This window comes from Leucoraja erinacea, chromosome 39 (genome assembly GCF_028641065.1).
Source record: "Leucoraja erinacea ecotype New England chromosome 39, Leri_hhj_1, whole genome shotgun sequence".
In the NCBI taxonomy this organism is placed as follows: Eukaryota; Metazoa; Chordata; class Chondrichthyes; order Rajiformes; family Rajidae; genus Leucoraja; species Leucoraja erinaceus.
The window spans coordinates 3,748,757-3,762,776 of NC_073415.1; the positions used below are offsets into that span (position 1 = coordinate 3,748,757).

Below are 14,020 nucleotides of genomic sequence, written 5' to 3' on the forward strand. Positions count from 1 at the left end.
CGCCAAATGATAGAATGCACATCAATAAAGAAAAGCTGAAGAGAGCGTAGAGAGTGTTTTTCTTGACCAGGCTACAGTAGTGCCACTTTCTACAGAGTACAAGTGAAAACTTCACCGAAAACACATGATAGAGACGGCCAATTGAATTTAGTTCAAACATTTTCCGATTGGGATTTGGGGAAATGTCAGAGCAGGGACTTTTATTTGTCAACGTCTTTCAACTGTCCAAAACAAATGCCTTCAATCTTAGAAAATACACCCGCAATACGCTGGGATTTTGCTGGGCAGAGGATTGAAGTGTTGCAAATGCACGACAACGGGATTAACATCTTATTCGCTCAGATAAGATGGAAGAGCAGGAAACGAAGAGCATTCTCCAGCCCCAGAATCAACCCTTCTTGTTCGGTAACATTTCCCCACCCCTCCCCCTGAATCATCATTTGCAGTCTCTGCTGAACTGAGCATGTGAAGAAAATTCCAATTCATTCAGTGTAACTGAAATATAAACATTCCACATTTCTCCCCGTTCAACCCCTGATATTCACCTGGCTGTGGATTCCCGCTCTGTTGTTGTACTCTACGGCCAGACATACGAAGAGTTTCATAATCTTCCATCTTGTTCTCTGCTAGAAGACCTTCTTGCCATTGAGGAAACAGGAGGATGTGATGCAGCTTTTGATCGCACCCAGTTCCGCAAAATGCATTTTAGTTTCAAGTATCACCCAACTTCCTTAAAATGCAATTACTTCAACTTCTTGTTTTTGAGTTCCTTGCAAAGCCTCTGAATTGAAGAAGCTGAAAGCACAGAGCCACCACTGGCCTGAACACGCTCCTACTGTACATTCGGGGCTTTTAGACTGAGCCCAATATCCGTTAGAAACTTATGCCCCTGTCCCACTTAGGAAACCTGCACGGAAACCTCTGGAGACTTTGGGCCACACACAAGGTTTCCGTGCGGTTCCCGGAGGTTTTTGTCAGTCTCCCGACCTGCTTCCACTACCTGGAACCTCCGGGAACTGCACGGAAACCTTGGGTGGGGCACAAAGTCTCCAGAGGTTTCCGTTCAGGTTTCCTAAGTGGGACAGGGGCATTACTGTATAATTCCAGATAGACAAAAATGCTGGAGAAACTCTAGGCAGCACCTATGGAGAGAAGGAATAGGCGACGTTTCCGGTCGAGACCCTTCTTCAGACTGATTTCGGGAGGGGTGGGGTGGGAAAGAAAGAAAGAGGCGGAGACAGTAGGCTTGTGGGAGAGCTGGGAAGGGCGGATAAAGCAAGGACTATCTGAAATTAGAGAAGTCAATGTTCATACCGCGAAATATGAGGTGCTGTTCCTCAAATTTGCGCTGGGCGTCACTCTGGCAACGGTGGAGGCCCAGGACAGAGTTCGGATTCGGAATGGGAGGGGGAGTTGAAGTTGAAGTGCTGACCACCGGGAGATCAAGTTGGTTATTGCGAACTGTGCGGAGGTGTTGGGCGAAGCAATCGCCAAGCCTACGCTTGGTCTCACCGATGTAGAGAAGCTGACACCTGAAACAGCTGATGCAGTAGATGAGGTTGGGGGAGGTGCAGGTGAACCCCTGCCGCACCTGGAAAGACTGCTTGGGTCCTTGGATGGTGTCGAGGGTGAAGGTAAAGCGAGTATAGATGAGGCTCTCACCAGGGTCTCCTCCATATCCTGCAGCTCTGCTCTCACTCACAACAAGGACAGAGTCCCCCTTGTCCTCACCTTACACCCTACCAGCCGTCACATACAACATATAATCCTCCGACATTTTCGCCACCTCCAATGTGATCCCACCACTTGTCACATCTTCCCATCTCCTCCCCTGTCTGCTTTCCACAGAGACAGCTCCCTCCTAACTCCCTGATCAATTCGTCCCTTCCCACCTGAACCTCCAGGCACTTTCCCTTGCTACTGCAAGAAATGCTACACTTGTCGCTTTACCTCCCCCCTTGACTCCATCCAAGGACCCAAGCAGTCTTCCCAGGTGTGGCAGAGGTTCACCTGCACCTCCTCCAACCTCATCTATTGCATCCGCTGCTCTATGTGTCAGCTGCTCTACATCGGTGAGACCAAGCGTAGGCTTGGCGATCGCTTCGCCCAACACCTCGGCTCGGTTCGCATTAACCCATCTGATCTCCCGGTGGCTCAGCACTTCAACTCCCCCTCCCATTCAGAATCCGACCTTTCTGTCCTGGGCCTCCTCCATGGCCAGAGTGAGGACCACCGTAAATTGGAGAAGCAGCGCCTCATATTCCGCTTGGGCAGTTTGTACCCCAGCGGTATGAACATTGACTTCACTAATTTCAGGTAATCCTTACTTTCTCCTCCCCTTCTCAGCTCTCCCTCAGGATACTGGCTCCACCTCTTCCCTTCTTCCTGTCGCCCCCCCCCCCACCATAAATCAGTCTGAAAAATAGTTTTCAACCGAAATGTTGCCTATTTCCTTCGCCCCGTGGATGCTGCCTCACCCGCTGAGTTTCTCCAGCATTTTTGTCGACCTAATCAAGAATATGTCAATCTTTGCCTTACAAATATCCATTGACGGTCCCCATGGCCTTCTGTGTCAATTAATTCCACAGATTCACCACCCTCTGTCTCAAGAAATTGTTCATCAACTCCTTTCCAAAGGTACGTCATAAAGGTACATCCTAATCTGAGGAAGGACATTCTTGCCATAGAGGGAGTACAGAGAAGGTTCACCAGACTGATTCCTGGGATGTCAGGACTTTCATATGAAGAAAGACTGGATAGACTCGGCTTGTACTCGCTAGAATTTAGAAGATTGAGGGGGGATCTTATAGAAACTTACAAAATTCTTAAGGGGTTGGACAGGCTAGATGCAGGAAGATAGTTCCCGATGTTGGGGAAGTCCAGAACAAGGGGTCACAGTTTAAGGATAAAGGAGAAATCTTTTAGGACAGATGAGAAAAACATTTTTACCACAGAGAGTGGTGAATCTCTGGAATTCTTTGCCACATAATGCCGTTGAAGCCAGTTCATTGGCTATATTTAAGAGGGAGTTAGATGTGGCCCTTGTGGCTAAAGGGATCAGGGGGTATGGAGAGAAGCCAGGTACAGGATACTGAGTTGGATGATCAGCCATGATCATATTGAGTGGCGGTGCAGGGTCGAAGGGCCGAATGGCCTACTCCTGCACATATTTTCTATGTTTCTATGTTTCTGTTCAGAGGCCATTGGCTTTGGTTCTAGACGCTGTCACCAGTGGAAACATCCTCTCCACATCTTTCACTTTTCGGTAAGTTTCAATGTGGTGGCCGCTCATCTTTCTGAATTCCAGCGATTACAGGGACATGCTGAACTTTGAAATCAACATTGACTCCCTCTGGGGGGAACTGTGAGATGACACACACAATTACCGCAAAGTGCTAGGATAAACACTGGCACTCCTCTGAGTATGGAGATCGATATTTGTAACATCGAGCACAAGACTACGTCTCCCTAATCCCTCCCACCGCTGACAAGGAATACATTCAGACCCGAAGAGCCAGAACTGTAAAGCTTGTTTTATTAAAGCAGATGGTTAGCAGGTACAAACATGGAGAGAGAAAACACGTTTCTGTAGATTATTTCTAGAGAAAAATAAAATCATTCTGGGACAATCCTGTTGTTGCAGACTCGGCCATTGAACTGCCTCCCAGAAAATCAGGGGAGTTGGGATTTGGAAGGAAGTAGGCATGTGGTCGGTGGAAGGAAGAAGGTGATATTGGGTGGAGAGGATTTGCGGACGTGGTAATAATTAAAGGGAAGAGATTTCTTTCGGGGATGCTGTGTTTGAGTTGTGTTATCCTTCTCTGCTGGGAATAGCAGTTTGAACCAGAGAAGCGCAGTTGAAGCAAGTTGGACTACGAGCAAAGCTTTAATTTGAAGTTTGCATAAACGAGGTGACACTGTTAGGGCGATCGTAAGCGATGGAGGTGGGTGGGTGGGGGGGGGGGGGGGGGGGGATGGGGGGGGGGGGGGGTGAGGCGAGGGGTTGAGGCGGGGGAGGGTGGGTGGTTACAGGGAAGTGAGAGGAGTGTACGGAGAGGATACGCTATCAACCAGACTTGTTTTATGACAGCGGAACCTTGTGCTGTCAGAGCGAGCACCGAGTGCCAGCGGTATCGGGAACTAGACAGATGTATATATATCCATCAAAGGAGAGCGCTGGAGAATACAGTTACGAAAGAGCATTGTGAATAGAGGACTTCCCAGGAGAGCTTTGGTTCTAAATTGCCGGATACTGCAGTTGTACAGGGTCTTGGTGAGACCACACCTGGAGTATTGCCTACCGTTTTGGTCTCCTAATTATGAGGAAAGACATTCTTGCCATAGAAGGAGTACAGAGAAGGTTCACCAGACTGATTCCTGGGATGTCAGGACTGTCATATGAAGAAAGACTGGATGGACTCGGCTTCTACTCGCTAGAATTTAGAAGATTGGGGGGGGATCTTATAGAAACTTACAAAATTCTTAAGGGGTTGGACAGGCTAGATGCAGGAAGATTGTTCCCGATGTTGGGGAAGTCCAGAACAAGGGGTCACAGTTTAAGGATAAAGGAGAAATCTTTTAGGACCGAGATGAGAAAAAACATTTTTCCCATAGAGAGTGGTGAATCTCTGGAATTCTTTGCCACATAATGCAGTTGAAGCCAGTTCATTGGCTATATTTAAGAGCGAGTTAGATGTGGCCCTTGTGGCGAAAGGTATCAGGGGGTATGGAGAGAAGGCAGGTACAGGATACTGAGTTGGATGATCAGCCGTGATCATATTGAATGGCGGTGCAGGCTCGAAGGGCCGAATGGCCTACTCCTGCACCTATTTTCTATGTTTCTATATGACGTCGTGAGGGAGCGGAAGCACCAGGGATTAAGTTGCTTTATTCTGCAATATTGGATCTTGGTCTCACAGCAAAGGTTATTGAGGGTATTGAGTCTTTAGAGCCGCAGGGTGGAGATAAAAGAGCAAAGCTTAATGTGAGCACTGAGCATTGGGCCAGATATAATGATTAGGGGGTAGATGTGATCAGAAGACGTCTGATCGTGCTTTTCTTTATCAATCCCAGTACTAGACTGCTGCCCGCCCGTTCTATGTACGTGGTGTATCGATTTACAAAGAGCTTCATGGCCGAATTTAATCACCAGGTACCATGGATTGAGACATCATTGTTAATGGTCTTTCGCAGATGAGGTGATGTATGGAACGGCATGGCCAATCGTGCCATGTTCCACGTTCTGATAGCACAACGCAGTCTTCCTCTATTCCCGGAGATACTTGGGGTTGCCCTAATCCCCAGAACCTGAGTGAGAAGAGAAGCATGAGTCAGATTGGACAAGGGCCAGACATTCCCTCATGGTTACCTTGTGAGCTTCAAATGGTTACCATCACCCCATGCCTCAGCTTACATTGATCCAATGAATTAGTTGAAAGATACAGCCCATCCTACTCCATTTTCGCAGTACATGTCCGGTCTATATTCTCACATTCTGGGAACAATTGAAATATATAGTTTTTTTTTTCAAATTATATTTAGAAATGATGTAGGAAAACATACATCATATATAATTTAAACATAATTCCCAGAGCTATTTGACCTCAGTATTAACCAGGTTAAGTCAGATTGGTCAGATTGGATAATTCAACGATGGGAATATATTTAACAGCAAGATTGTACCCTCTATATTACGACCGTTCGGTTTCACCACCCTGTGCGTAATACCTTGTGCGTGTCTACCGGCACCAACACTCGAATAGGAAGCATGTAGTTTCCTGAACCCAAATACTGGCATACCTCTCAATACAGAGTTGGATTGAGGGCCGAAAGGTTCAATACTGAACAGTTAAAGACCCTATGAAGAATTAAGCATCTTAAGATTGGCCCAGATCACTACACTGCGCTAACTTGTGCATTAGAGCCCAGGTCCCGGCCCAATATCTGTTGACAACCTTCTGATGACTGTAAATTCCTTTTTTTTTAATTGTTCTATATCACCCCACATCTCTCCATTCCCTTTTTCTCTTCCACCTGTCTACCCGTTTCTCCAAACACTTTCTTCCACTCTCCGTTTCTTTCTCCAAAAGGCTAAATAACCTGTCCCGTGTCTTGGTACATTTTTCTCCGATTTCCGATCTTAGTTTGTTTAGACTGTGTGGTGGTAAGTTGTTCACAGTTTACCACGGGGTTTACCCCCCCTCCACCCCCCCCCGCCCCCCTTCCCCCTTCCACATCCCCAATCCTGGACTATCCACTTGTCACTTTAATTTGATGTTTCAGGGTATCTGGTTGTGTTTTATGACTGTTGACAGACCAGTGTCCCTCCTGGGATAAATAAAGTGCTATCGTATCGTATGTTATCGCACAAAGCTCTTTTGGCTGACCGCACTAAACGCGGAAATAACAAATTGATAGCGGCTCAACTCTGTGGGAACCTATAATAATAATAATCTTATTTATATAGCACATTTTTAGTCAACTAGCATTGACCCCAAAGTGCTTCACATAATTACATTACATTTACACACAGGCAAAGGTGGGTGAAGTGTCTTGCCCCAAGGACACAACGACAGTATGTACTCCAAGCGGGATTCGAACCGGCTACCTTCCGGTCGCCAGCCGAACACTTAGCCCATTGCGCCATCTGTCGTCCCACATTATTGTCCCACAGTATGGCGAGGCACATACAACCTGGATGTACTGCCTCGCCGCATGATAAACGACACTCACTTGGCATTAGATTCATAATCTGTGCCATCCACCCAACGCCAGGTTCCTTCTCTTGCACGGTCATGGAGTCCAATCCAGCTGTCGAAGAGTTGAGACCGAAAGAGGAATTCCTGTGGGAAAAGTGACAGTTTATGAACAGATTTACTAGTGTTAGTGGCACGAAGAAAAGTCGAGTTTCCAACTGCCATCGGCCCATAACAGAGTTAACCACAATATTTAATTTAATCTGCCAAGATGTATTAATGTGGACGATTTGGCCTTCCGCTGATGAAAGAAAATGCCGTAATTAGTACAAACGCTTCCCAGGCTCCAATGGCCATCTATACTGCTCCCGTCTAATAAGTCACAAGTCATAAAGTGTGCAGTTGTTTGCTTCAGAACACTCCACGAGGATCTATATGTTGGAAGGAACTGCAGTTGCTGGTTTACACCGAGATAAAATATAGAAGTCTGAAAGATGGAATTAATGGGATCCTGGGGGTTAAAACGTTTACTCAAAGGGTGGTGTGTGTATGGAGGAGGTAGTTGAGTGAGGTGCTGTCGCAATATTTAAGAAATTAAAATTATTTTCTATGTTTCTATATGGAATTCCCTGCCACAGAGGGCAGTGGAGGCCAAGTCACTGGATGGATTTAAGAGAGAGTTAGATAGAGCTCTAGGGGCTAGTGGAGTCCAGGGATATGGGGAGAAGGCAGGCAAGGGTTATTGATAGGGGACGAGCAGCCATGATCACAATGAATGGCGGTGCTGGCTCGAAGGGCCGAATGGCCTACTCCTGCACCTATTTTCTATGTTTCTATGTTTCTAAACGTTTATATACCTGCATGGGATATGTTTAGAGGGATATTGGCCAAAAGCAGGCAGGTGCTATTCATGTCGATGGGGCATGTTGGTCGGTGTGGACATGTTGGGCCGAATGGCCTATTTCCAGGCCATAGCTCTGTGACTGAACCTCACGTAAACACAATATGACAAAAAAAATGACCGTTTGTCCGCGATTTCCGGGGCATTAGAGTGTTAACAATTAGTCTGTGGGGCTAAAACCTGACCTCCGCTTCTAAGATCGAACCTGAGATCTACGACTGGCAACAAAATGCTGGGGTTACTCAGCGGATCAGACAGCATCTCCGGAGAAGAGGAATATTGCGCACTCAACTCTCTATTTGATCCACATTCTGATGTAACCAGAGACCACTTTTTTTTCTATCCACAACAGTACAACTTTCTCGGTCCCACTTAGGAAACCTGAACGGAAACCTCTGGAGACTTTGCGCCCCACCCAAAGTTTCCGTGCGGTTTCCGGAGGTTGCAGGTGGTTGCTGGAGGTTGCAGGTAGTGGAAGCAGGTAGGGAGACTGACAAAAAACTCCGGGAACCGCACATGAACCTTGCGTGGGGCGCAACGTATCCAGAGGTTTCCGTTCAGGTTTCCTAAGTGGGACAGGGGCATGATAGGCTTACATTGAATCCTTATTAATCGCACCTCACATCCATGAAGTTAATATCTATGTCGCATTAAGCACAGTTCCCAGCACTGTTCCCCGCCGAACTACACTGGATCTGCTATCAGCAAAACAATGTTGGATCTAATTAGTCAGCTCGCCTTAGATCTTTACACCGTAGCCTTCTGTATATCAGACCATGCTGTAAAATACATTGCTAAAGTATACATTTACAGCATCTACAGCCCCGTCTTCATCACCCTTCTTAGTTAAAACTGAATGTAACGAACAAAGGACTCTTACCAGCTCCCTTAAACTGGTAATGACCACAAGGTTGGAGTTCATAGAGGCACAGGAAGTTTGAGATTCATTCCAAGTTCCGCGAGTTGATGAGAAATAATACAATGCTTGATCGAAGGGTATCCACATGTCGACAAAGATAATTGGACCTGCGAAAACATCAACATTTAAGTTAGAAACAACTTGGAAACTCACAGTCCTCCAACGCCCTCTTTACCTGCCCAGGTGTTGCACGCTGAACATATTCATACATTTAAATATAATTTGGCACATTCAATCTGTCCCATGGTACATTGGTACATTGTGTGTTGGAAGGAACTGCAAGTGTGGATTTACACCGAAGATTGTCACAGATTGCTGGAGTAACTCAGGGGGGAAAGCGGCATCTCTTGAGAATAGGTGAAACCCTTCTTCTGATGAGAGTCCCCTATTCACCTATTCATTTTCTCAAGAAATGCCGCTGAGTCGGTCCCCACTCGGAATCGCTGTGTCCCAATTCAGATCGTTTCAATGAGGAATCCATGGGGACAAAATATCTCTCTGTTGTTCATTAAACTTACCTGGTATTTGAGGTGGCATCAAAGGACAGGGTTCACGTGGCAAGGTGCAGCACCGTTGAACTGTAAAAAGGGACAATACATTACATTATATCACGAGGCCCGGCTTCTCAAATAACTAGTACGCGCCTTCACTCCCGATTTACCGTAAGAACGCAATGATGCTCACCGATGTATCATGTAAAAATGGAAACCTTGTGTTCCAGGTATTTCACGGGGATTTCAGACAGCCTCAATTAACAAAAGTCAATTAACCTACAAACATGTGCGCCAGTGTAAACGGGAACACCCGGAGAAACCCTCCGTGGTCACGGGGTAAATGCACAAACACTGTCAGGGTCGAACCCGGGTCTCTGGCGCTGTCAGGCAGCAACTCTACCGCTGCGCCACCGTGCCACCCCAGTTAAGCCCGGAGAATCACAAGATCAATTAACGAGGTAGCAATCTCTCTGAATTGGAATCACGTAGATTTGTCATGATGAATTTTAAACGCACCTTTAACGCTTGTCTCCATAGCGAGCCTCGAAATATCTTCAACTGACGTCTTCGTTTCGCTCAGCAACTGTACCACTAAAATGGAAATAATGTTACCACACACATTCACGTTTAAATAGATGGGATTTGCATCCTGCGACCCATGTCGCGATTAGACGATTCATTTCATATAAGACCAGAGGGCTTTTGCTAGAAACTCACACGACCCTTGTTAGAACACAGCTTGGGAGAATGAGCACAGTTTTGATCACCGTGGGGGAATGACATACATATTGCATTGGAATATGTGGTGAGAGGATCCACAAGTACGTTTGTCAGAAATAAGAAATTTCATCGCATTAGAAAGATGCGTGAATGTGACCTTCGGAGCATTTTTTATCCCCTGTCCCACCTAGGAAACCTGAACGGAAACCTCTGGAGACTTTGCGCCCCACCCAAGGTTTCCGTGCGGTTCACGGAGGTTGCAGGTGGTTGCCGGAGGTTGCAGGTAGTGGAAGCAGGTAGGGCTTGTCAGTCCAAACTCAATTTGTTTCCCCCCATCACTTTCTTTAGCGATCCCTATTGAGGTTATTGAGTCAATCTCCCCCGCCCATCCCATGCAGCACCGCAAGCTCGGGCGAATAACCCCTGCAACTCAGCAGCAAGGTTAAGAGAATGTCCCAGACGGAGATCATTTGCAAGTAATGACCCTGGGCTAGTGGTGCGCCTGGATAGTTTTCTCTTGATTTAATTAAAAATGTACAGAAGATTCAAATTTGGTAACCTGCACCACCTCACCATTATTTAAGTTTAAATGTAAGGGGCATAAAAACATAGAACATAGGCAATAGGAGCAGGAGGAGGCCATTTGGCCCTTCGAGCCAGCACCGTCATTCATTGTGATCATGGCTGATCGTCCCCAATCAATAACCCGTGCCTGCCTTCTCCCCATATCCCTTGATTCCACTAGCCCCTAGAGCTCTATCTAACTCTCTTAAATCCATCCAGTGATTTGGCCTCCACTGCCCTCTGTGGCAGGGAATTCCACAAATTCACAACTCTCTGGGTGAAAACGTTTTTTGTCACCTCAGTCTTAAATGGCCTCCCCTTTATTCTAAGGCAGTGGCCCCTGGTTCTGGACTCGCCCAACATTGGGAACATTATTCCTGCATCTAGCTTGTCCAGTCCTTTTATAATTGTATACGTTTCTATGAGACACCCCCTCATCCTTCTAAATTCCAGTGAATACAAGCCTAGTCTTTTCAATCTTTCCTCATATGACAGTCCCGCCATCCCAGGGATCAGGCAGATAACAGTAAAAACATAATGTGTTTTGCCAAATAGCAGAGTAAGATGACCAACGGAATTACATTCAAGGAAAGGTGACATTAGCTGCGAGTATGAACCAACATGATTGCAAAACTACTGTTGAGTGGTTGATGTTGGAGTAAACTGCTCGGTATAGAATGTCTGATGAATTAGGGGAATGTGGACAGATCAGGAGGACCCAATAAATACATAACACGGGAGAGAGGCGTCAAAATACAATTTTAAAAGCGGGATCAACTGATGGTATTGGTCTGGGGTGGATTTTGTCTTTTTGAGAAACGAGAACAGTGAATTGCAGTACATGAAATAACTGGAGGTTCGTTGCTGCTATCAACACTTTCAGAAGTTTGTAAGGTCCAGTAGAAGATTGGGGCATTCAGCCCATCAAGTCTACTCCGCCATTCCATCATGGCTGATCTATCTTTCACTCTCAACCCCACTCTTCTGCCTTCTCCCCATAACGCATGACCCCCCTTACTAATCAATAATATGTTAATCTGCACCTTAAACTTATCCATTGATTTGGCCTCCACAAGCGTCCGTGGCAACGAATTCCACAGATTCACCACCCTCGGACTCACTTCCACGGGAAAACCTCGTATGTTGCGACATTCACGGGAGGGACTCAAACCCTGCAGCATTGAACTTAATCCGAGATGGACTCCAAGAGTACGTTTAATGACCCACTGGAGAATCTGAACATCTCGGCGTATCTCCGAATGGCAGACACGGAACGGTCAGATTGAATTTCACACTTACCATTGTCAAAATACCGAGCAAGTGTCATCTGGAAAACAGTGTCAGATGTCTTCCTTTCACTAATCCAACGTGTCACTGAAAAAAGAAACCAGATTTTGACTCACGCGTTAAAATATATTGCATGAACCCAACCACCCGGCCACCCCTATTCCCCAATGTCCTGAGCTCCCTTTAGGCGATGTATAGAATACAAATCTACGTTGGTTCTGCTGAGGATGTGGACGGCACTAGTAAGACCATGGGTCAGGAAACCAACACGGTTCTGTTCCCATCGTTCCATGAAACAACCCGATTGTACTAGATTGGGTACATGGTTATAGAGAAATTCTGCATGAATTTGGCCAAGAAAAGAAAAAATGTTATCTCCTAATCATGATGGGTAAGATTGTGGCTGTATCATCGGAACAGGGTTGCCTAAGGGGAGGATTAAGCCTCAAGTGTATCGAATTTTGAGTCTCAATTACGTATTTACGAGGGGAGGGGGAGGGGAGGGGGGTGGTGGGAGGGGGAGGGGGGGGGGGGGAAGGGGAGGGGCATATGATGTTTTATAAGTGATATACTAAGATTTTACATGTACATGATATTTTTTAATATGCAATACATTTTTATGTAATGTTGCCCCTTGTCTGGACCTCGAGTCCGTAATAAAGTCATTAATATTATTATTATTTTTTTTAAAAATATATAAATATATTTATTTATTAAACATTTTTTTTATTTTTTTTAAATTATTATTATTATTATTATTATTATTATTATTATTATTATTATTATTATTATTATTATTATTATTATTATTCTGTCTGAACGGTGGGTGCGGGAAAAGGCAGCAGGGGTTTCAGACAATTTCCGGAAGTCCATTTCAAGAGGCAAGGTCTCATGTGGAAGGGTTGGATCTGGGAGTTCCTCCTCGACTGTCACTGACATGATGGGCTGGATACTTTTTCTTTTGTATAGTGATATTTTGTAGCGATTGCCAACACGCACTTATCTTCCCTTCTTCACTAGGTCTGTATGGCTTTGCTGAATAAATCATCCATCGATCATAGAGGGACTTGGCAAGATCTGGCAACACCTCCCCCCTTTCCATCTACCCCTTTCCAACCAGCAGGCTTTTAGTCCAGTCAACCAAGTGTTGTTATTAACGAACACGCACTATATGGAGACGTGTGGCAAGCCAACTTCCAGGGAGTAGTTGCAGATTACCTTTTATGCCCGGTTTGACCAAGCGGAGGCTTGGCGATCGTTTCGCCGAACACCTCCGCTCGGTCCACAATAACCGACCTGATCTCCCGGTGGCTCAGCACTTCAACTCCCCCTCCCATTCAGTATCCGATCTCTCTGTCCTGGGTCTCCTCCATGGCCAGAGCGAGCAACACCGAAAATTGGAGGAACAGTACCTCATATTCCGCTTGGGGAGTCTGCATGCCCTCATATTCCGCTTGGGGGCATGAACATTGGATTCTCCCAATTTTGTTAGCCCTTGCTGTCTCCTCCCCTTCCTCAGCCCTCGGGCTGTCTCCTTCTCCTTTCTCTCCCTCCACCCCCCGTCAGTCTGAAGAAGGGTTTCGGTCCGAAACGTTGCCTATTTCCTTCGCTCCATAGATGCTGCTGCATCCGCTGAGTTTCTCCAGCATTTTTGTGTACCTTAGAAGATTTTCCATTTGGTTGTTTGCACTAGCGATAGCGTTCAGTGACATTTCAAAATAAGAAGCTTAATAACAGTAACATCACTTCATAACACATCGGTAAGTACTTCAGGGCCTGTCCAGTCAGATGGGAAACCGAGAATCATACAGCGAGGATGTTGACGTGGAAAGCAGAATAGGGGCAAATAAGGTGTGAACACAAACAGTCTTTGTTTGGTCGATGTTGGGGTCCCTTATCCCTTATCTCTTATACCTTACAGAATGCACGAACACTTAGAGATATCTGGACTTATTATAGGGAACCAGCGTGGATTTCACAATTGTTGGTCATGTTGGGGAAGTCTAGGACAAGGGGTCACAGTTTAAGGATAAGTGGTAAATCATTTAAGACCGAGATGAGAAAAACATTTTTCACACAGAGAGTGGTGAATCTGTGGAATTCTCTGCCAAATAAGGTAGTTGAGGCCAGTTCATTGGCTATATTTAAGAGGCAGTTAGATGTGGCCCTTGTGGCTAAAGGTATCAGGAGGTATGGAGAGAAGGCAGGGATGGGATACTGAGTTGGATGATCAGCCATGATCATATTGCATGACGGTGCGGGCTCGAAGGGCCGAATGGCCTACTCCTGCACCTATTTTCCATGTTTCTATGTTTCTTCCCAAAATCATCAACTTGATTAAATTAAAGGATTCAATTTGCCTCCTTGAGAAAGGATAGCAATACATTGGGCAAAGTGGGTTGGGTGCTGGTTCGGTGCAGTTGCTGCGACTTTCATTACT

The 14,020-nt window shown here is 45.9% G+C and overlaps 1 protein-coding gene across 1 annotated transcript; it reads right to left on the reverse strand.

The window, feature by feature from the left end:
- Positions 1–3,985: 3,985 nt before the first annotated feature.
- LOC129714499 (hepatic lectin-like) lies at positions 3,986–9,795 on the reverse strand. Its single transcript, XM_055664143.1, has 5 exons — positions 9,526–9,795; positions 9,034–9,093; positions 8,477–8,622; positions 6,733–6,842; positions 3,986–5,307 (listed from the first exon to the last, which is right to left on the reverse strand). The coding sequence occupies exons 1-5, from the start codon at positions 9,542–9,544 to the stop codon at positions 5,142–5,144; spliced, it is 501 nt and encodes a 166-aa protein (XP_055520118.1). The 5' UTR covers positions 9,545–9,795; the 3' UTR covers positions 3,986–5,141.
- Positions 9,796–14,020: the final 4,225 nt, after the last annotated feature.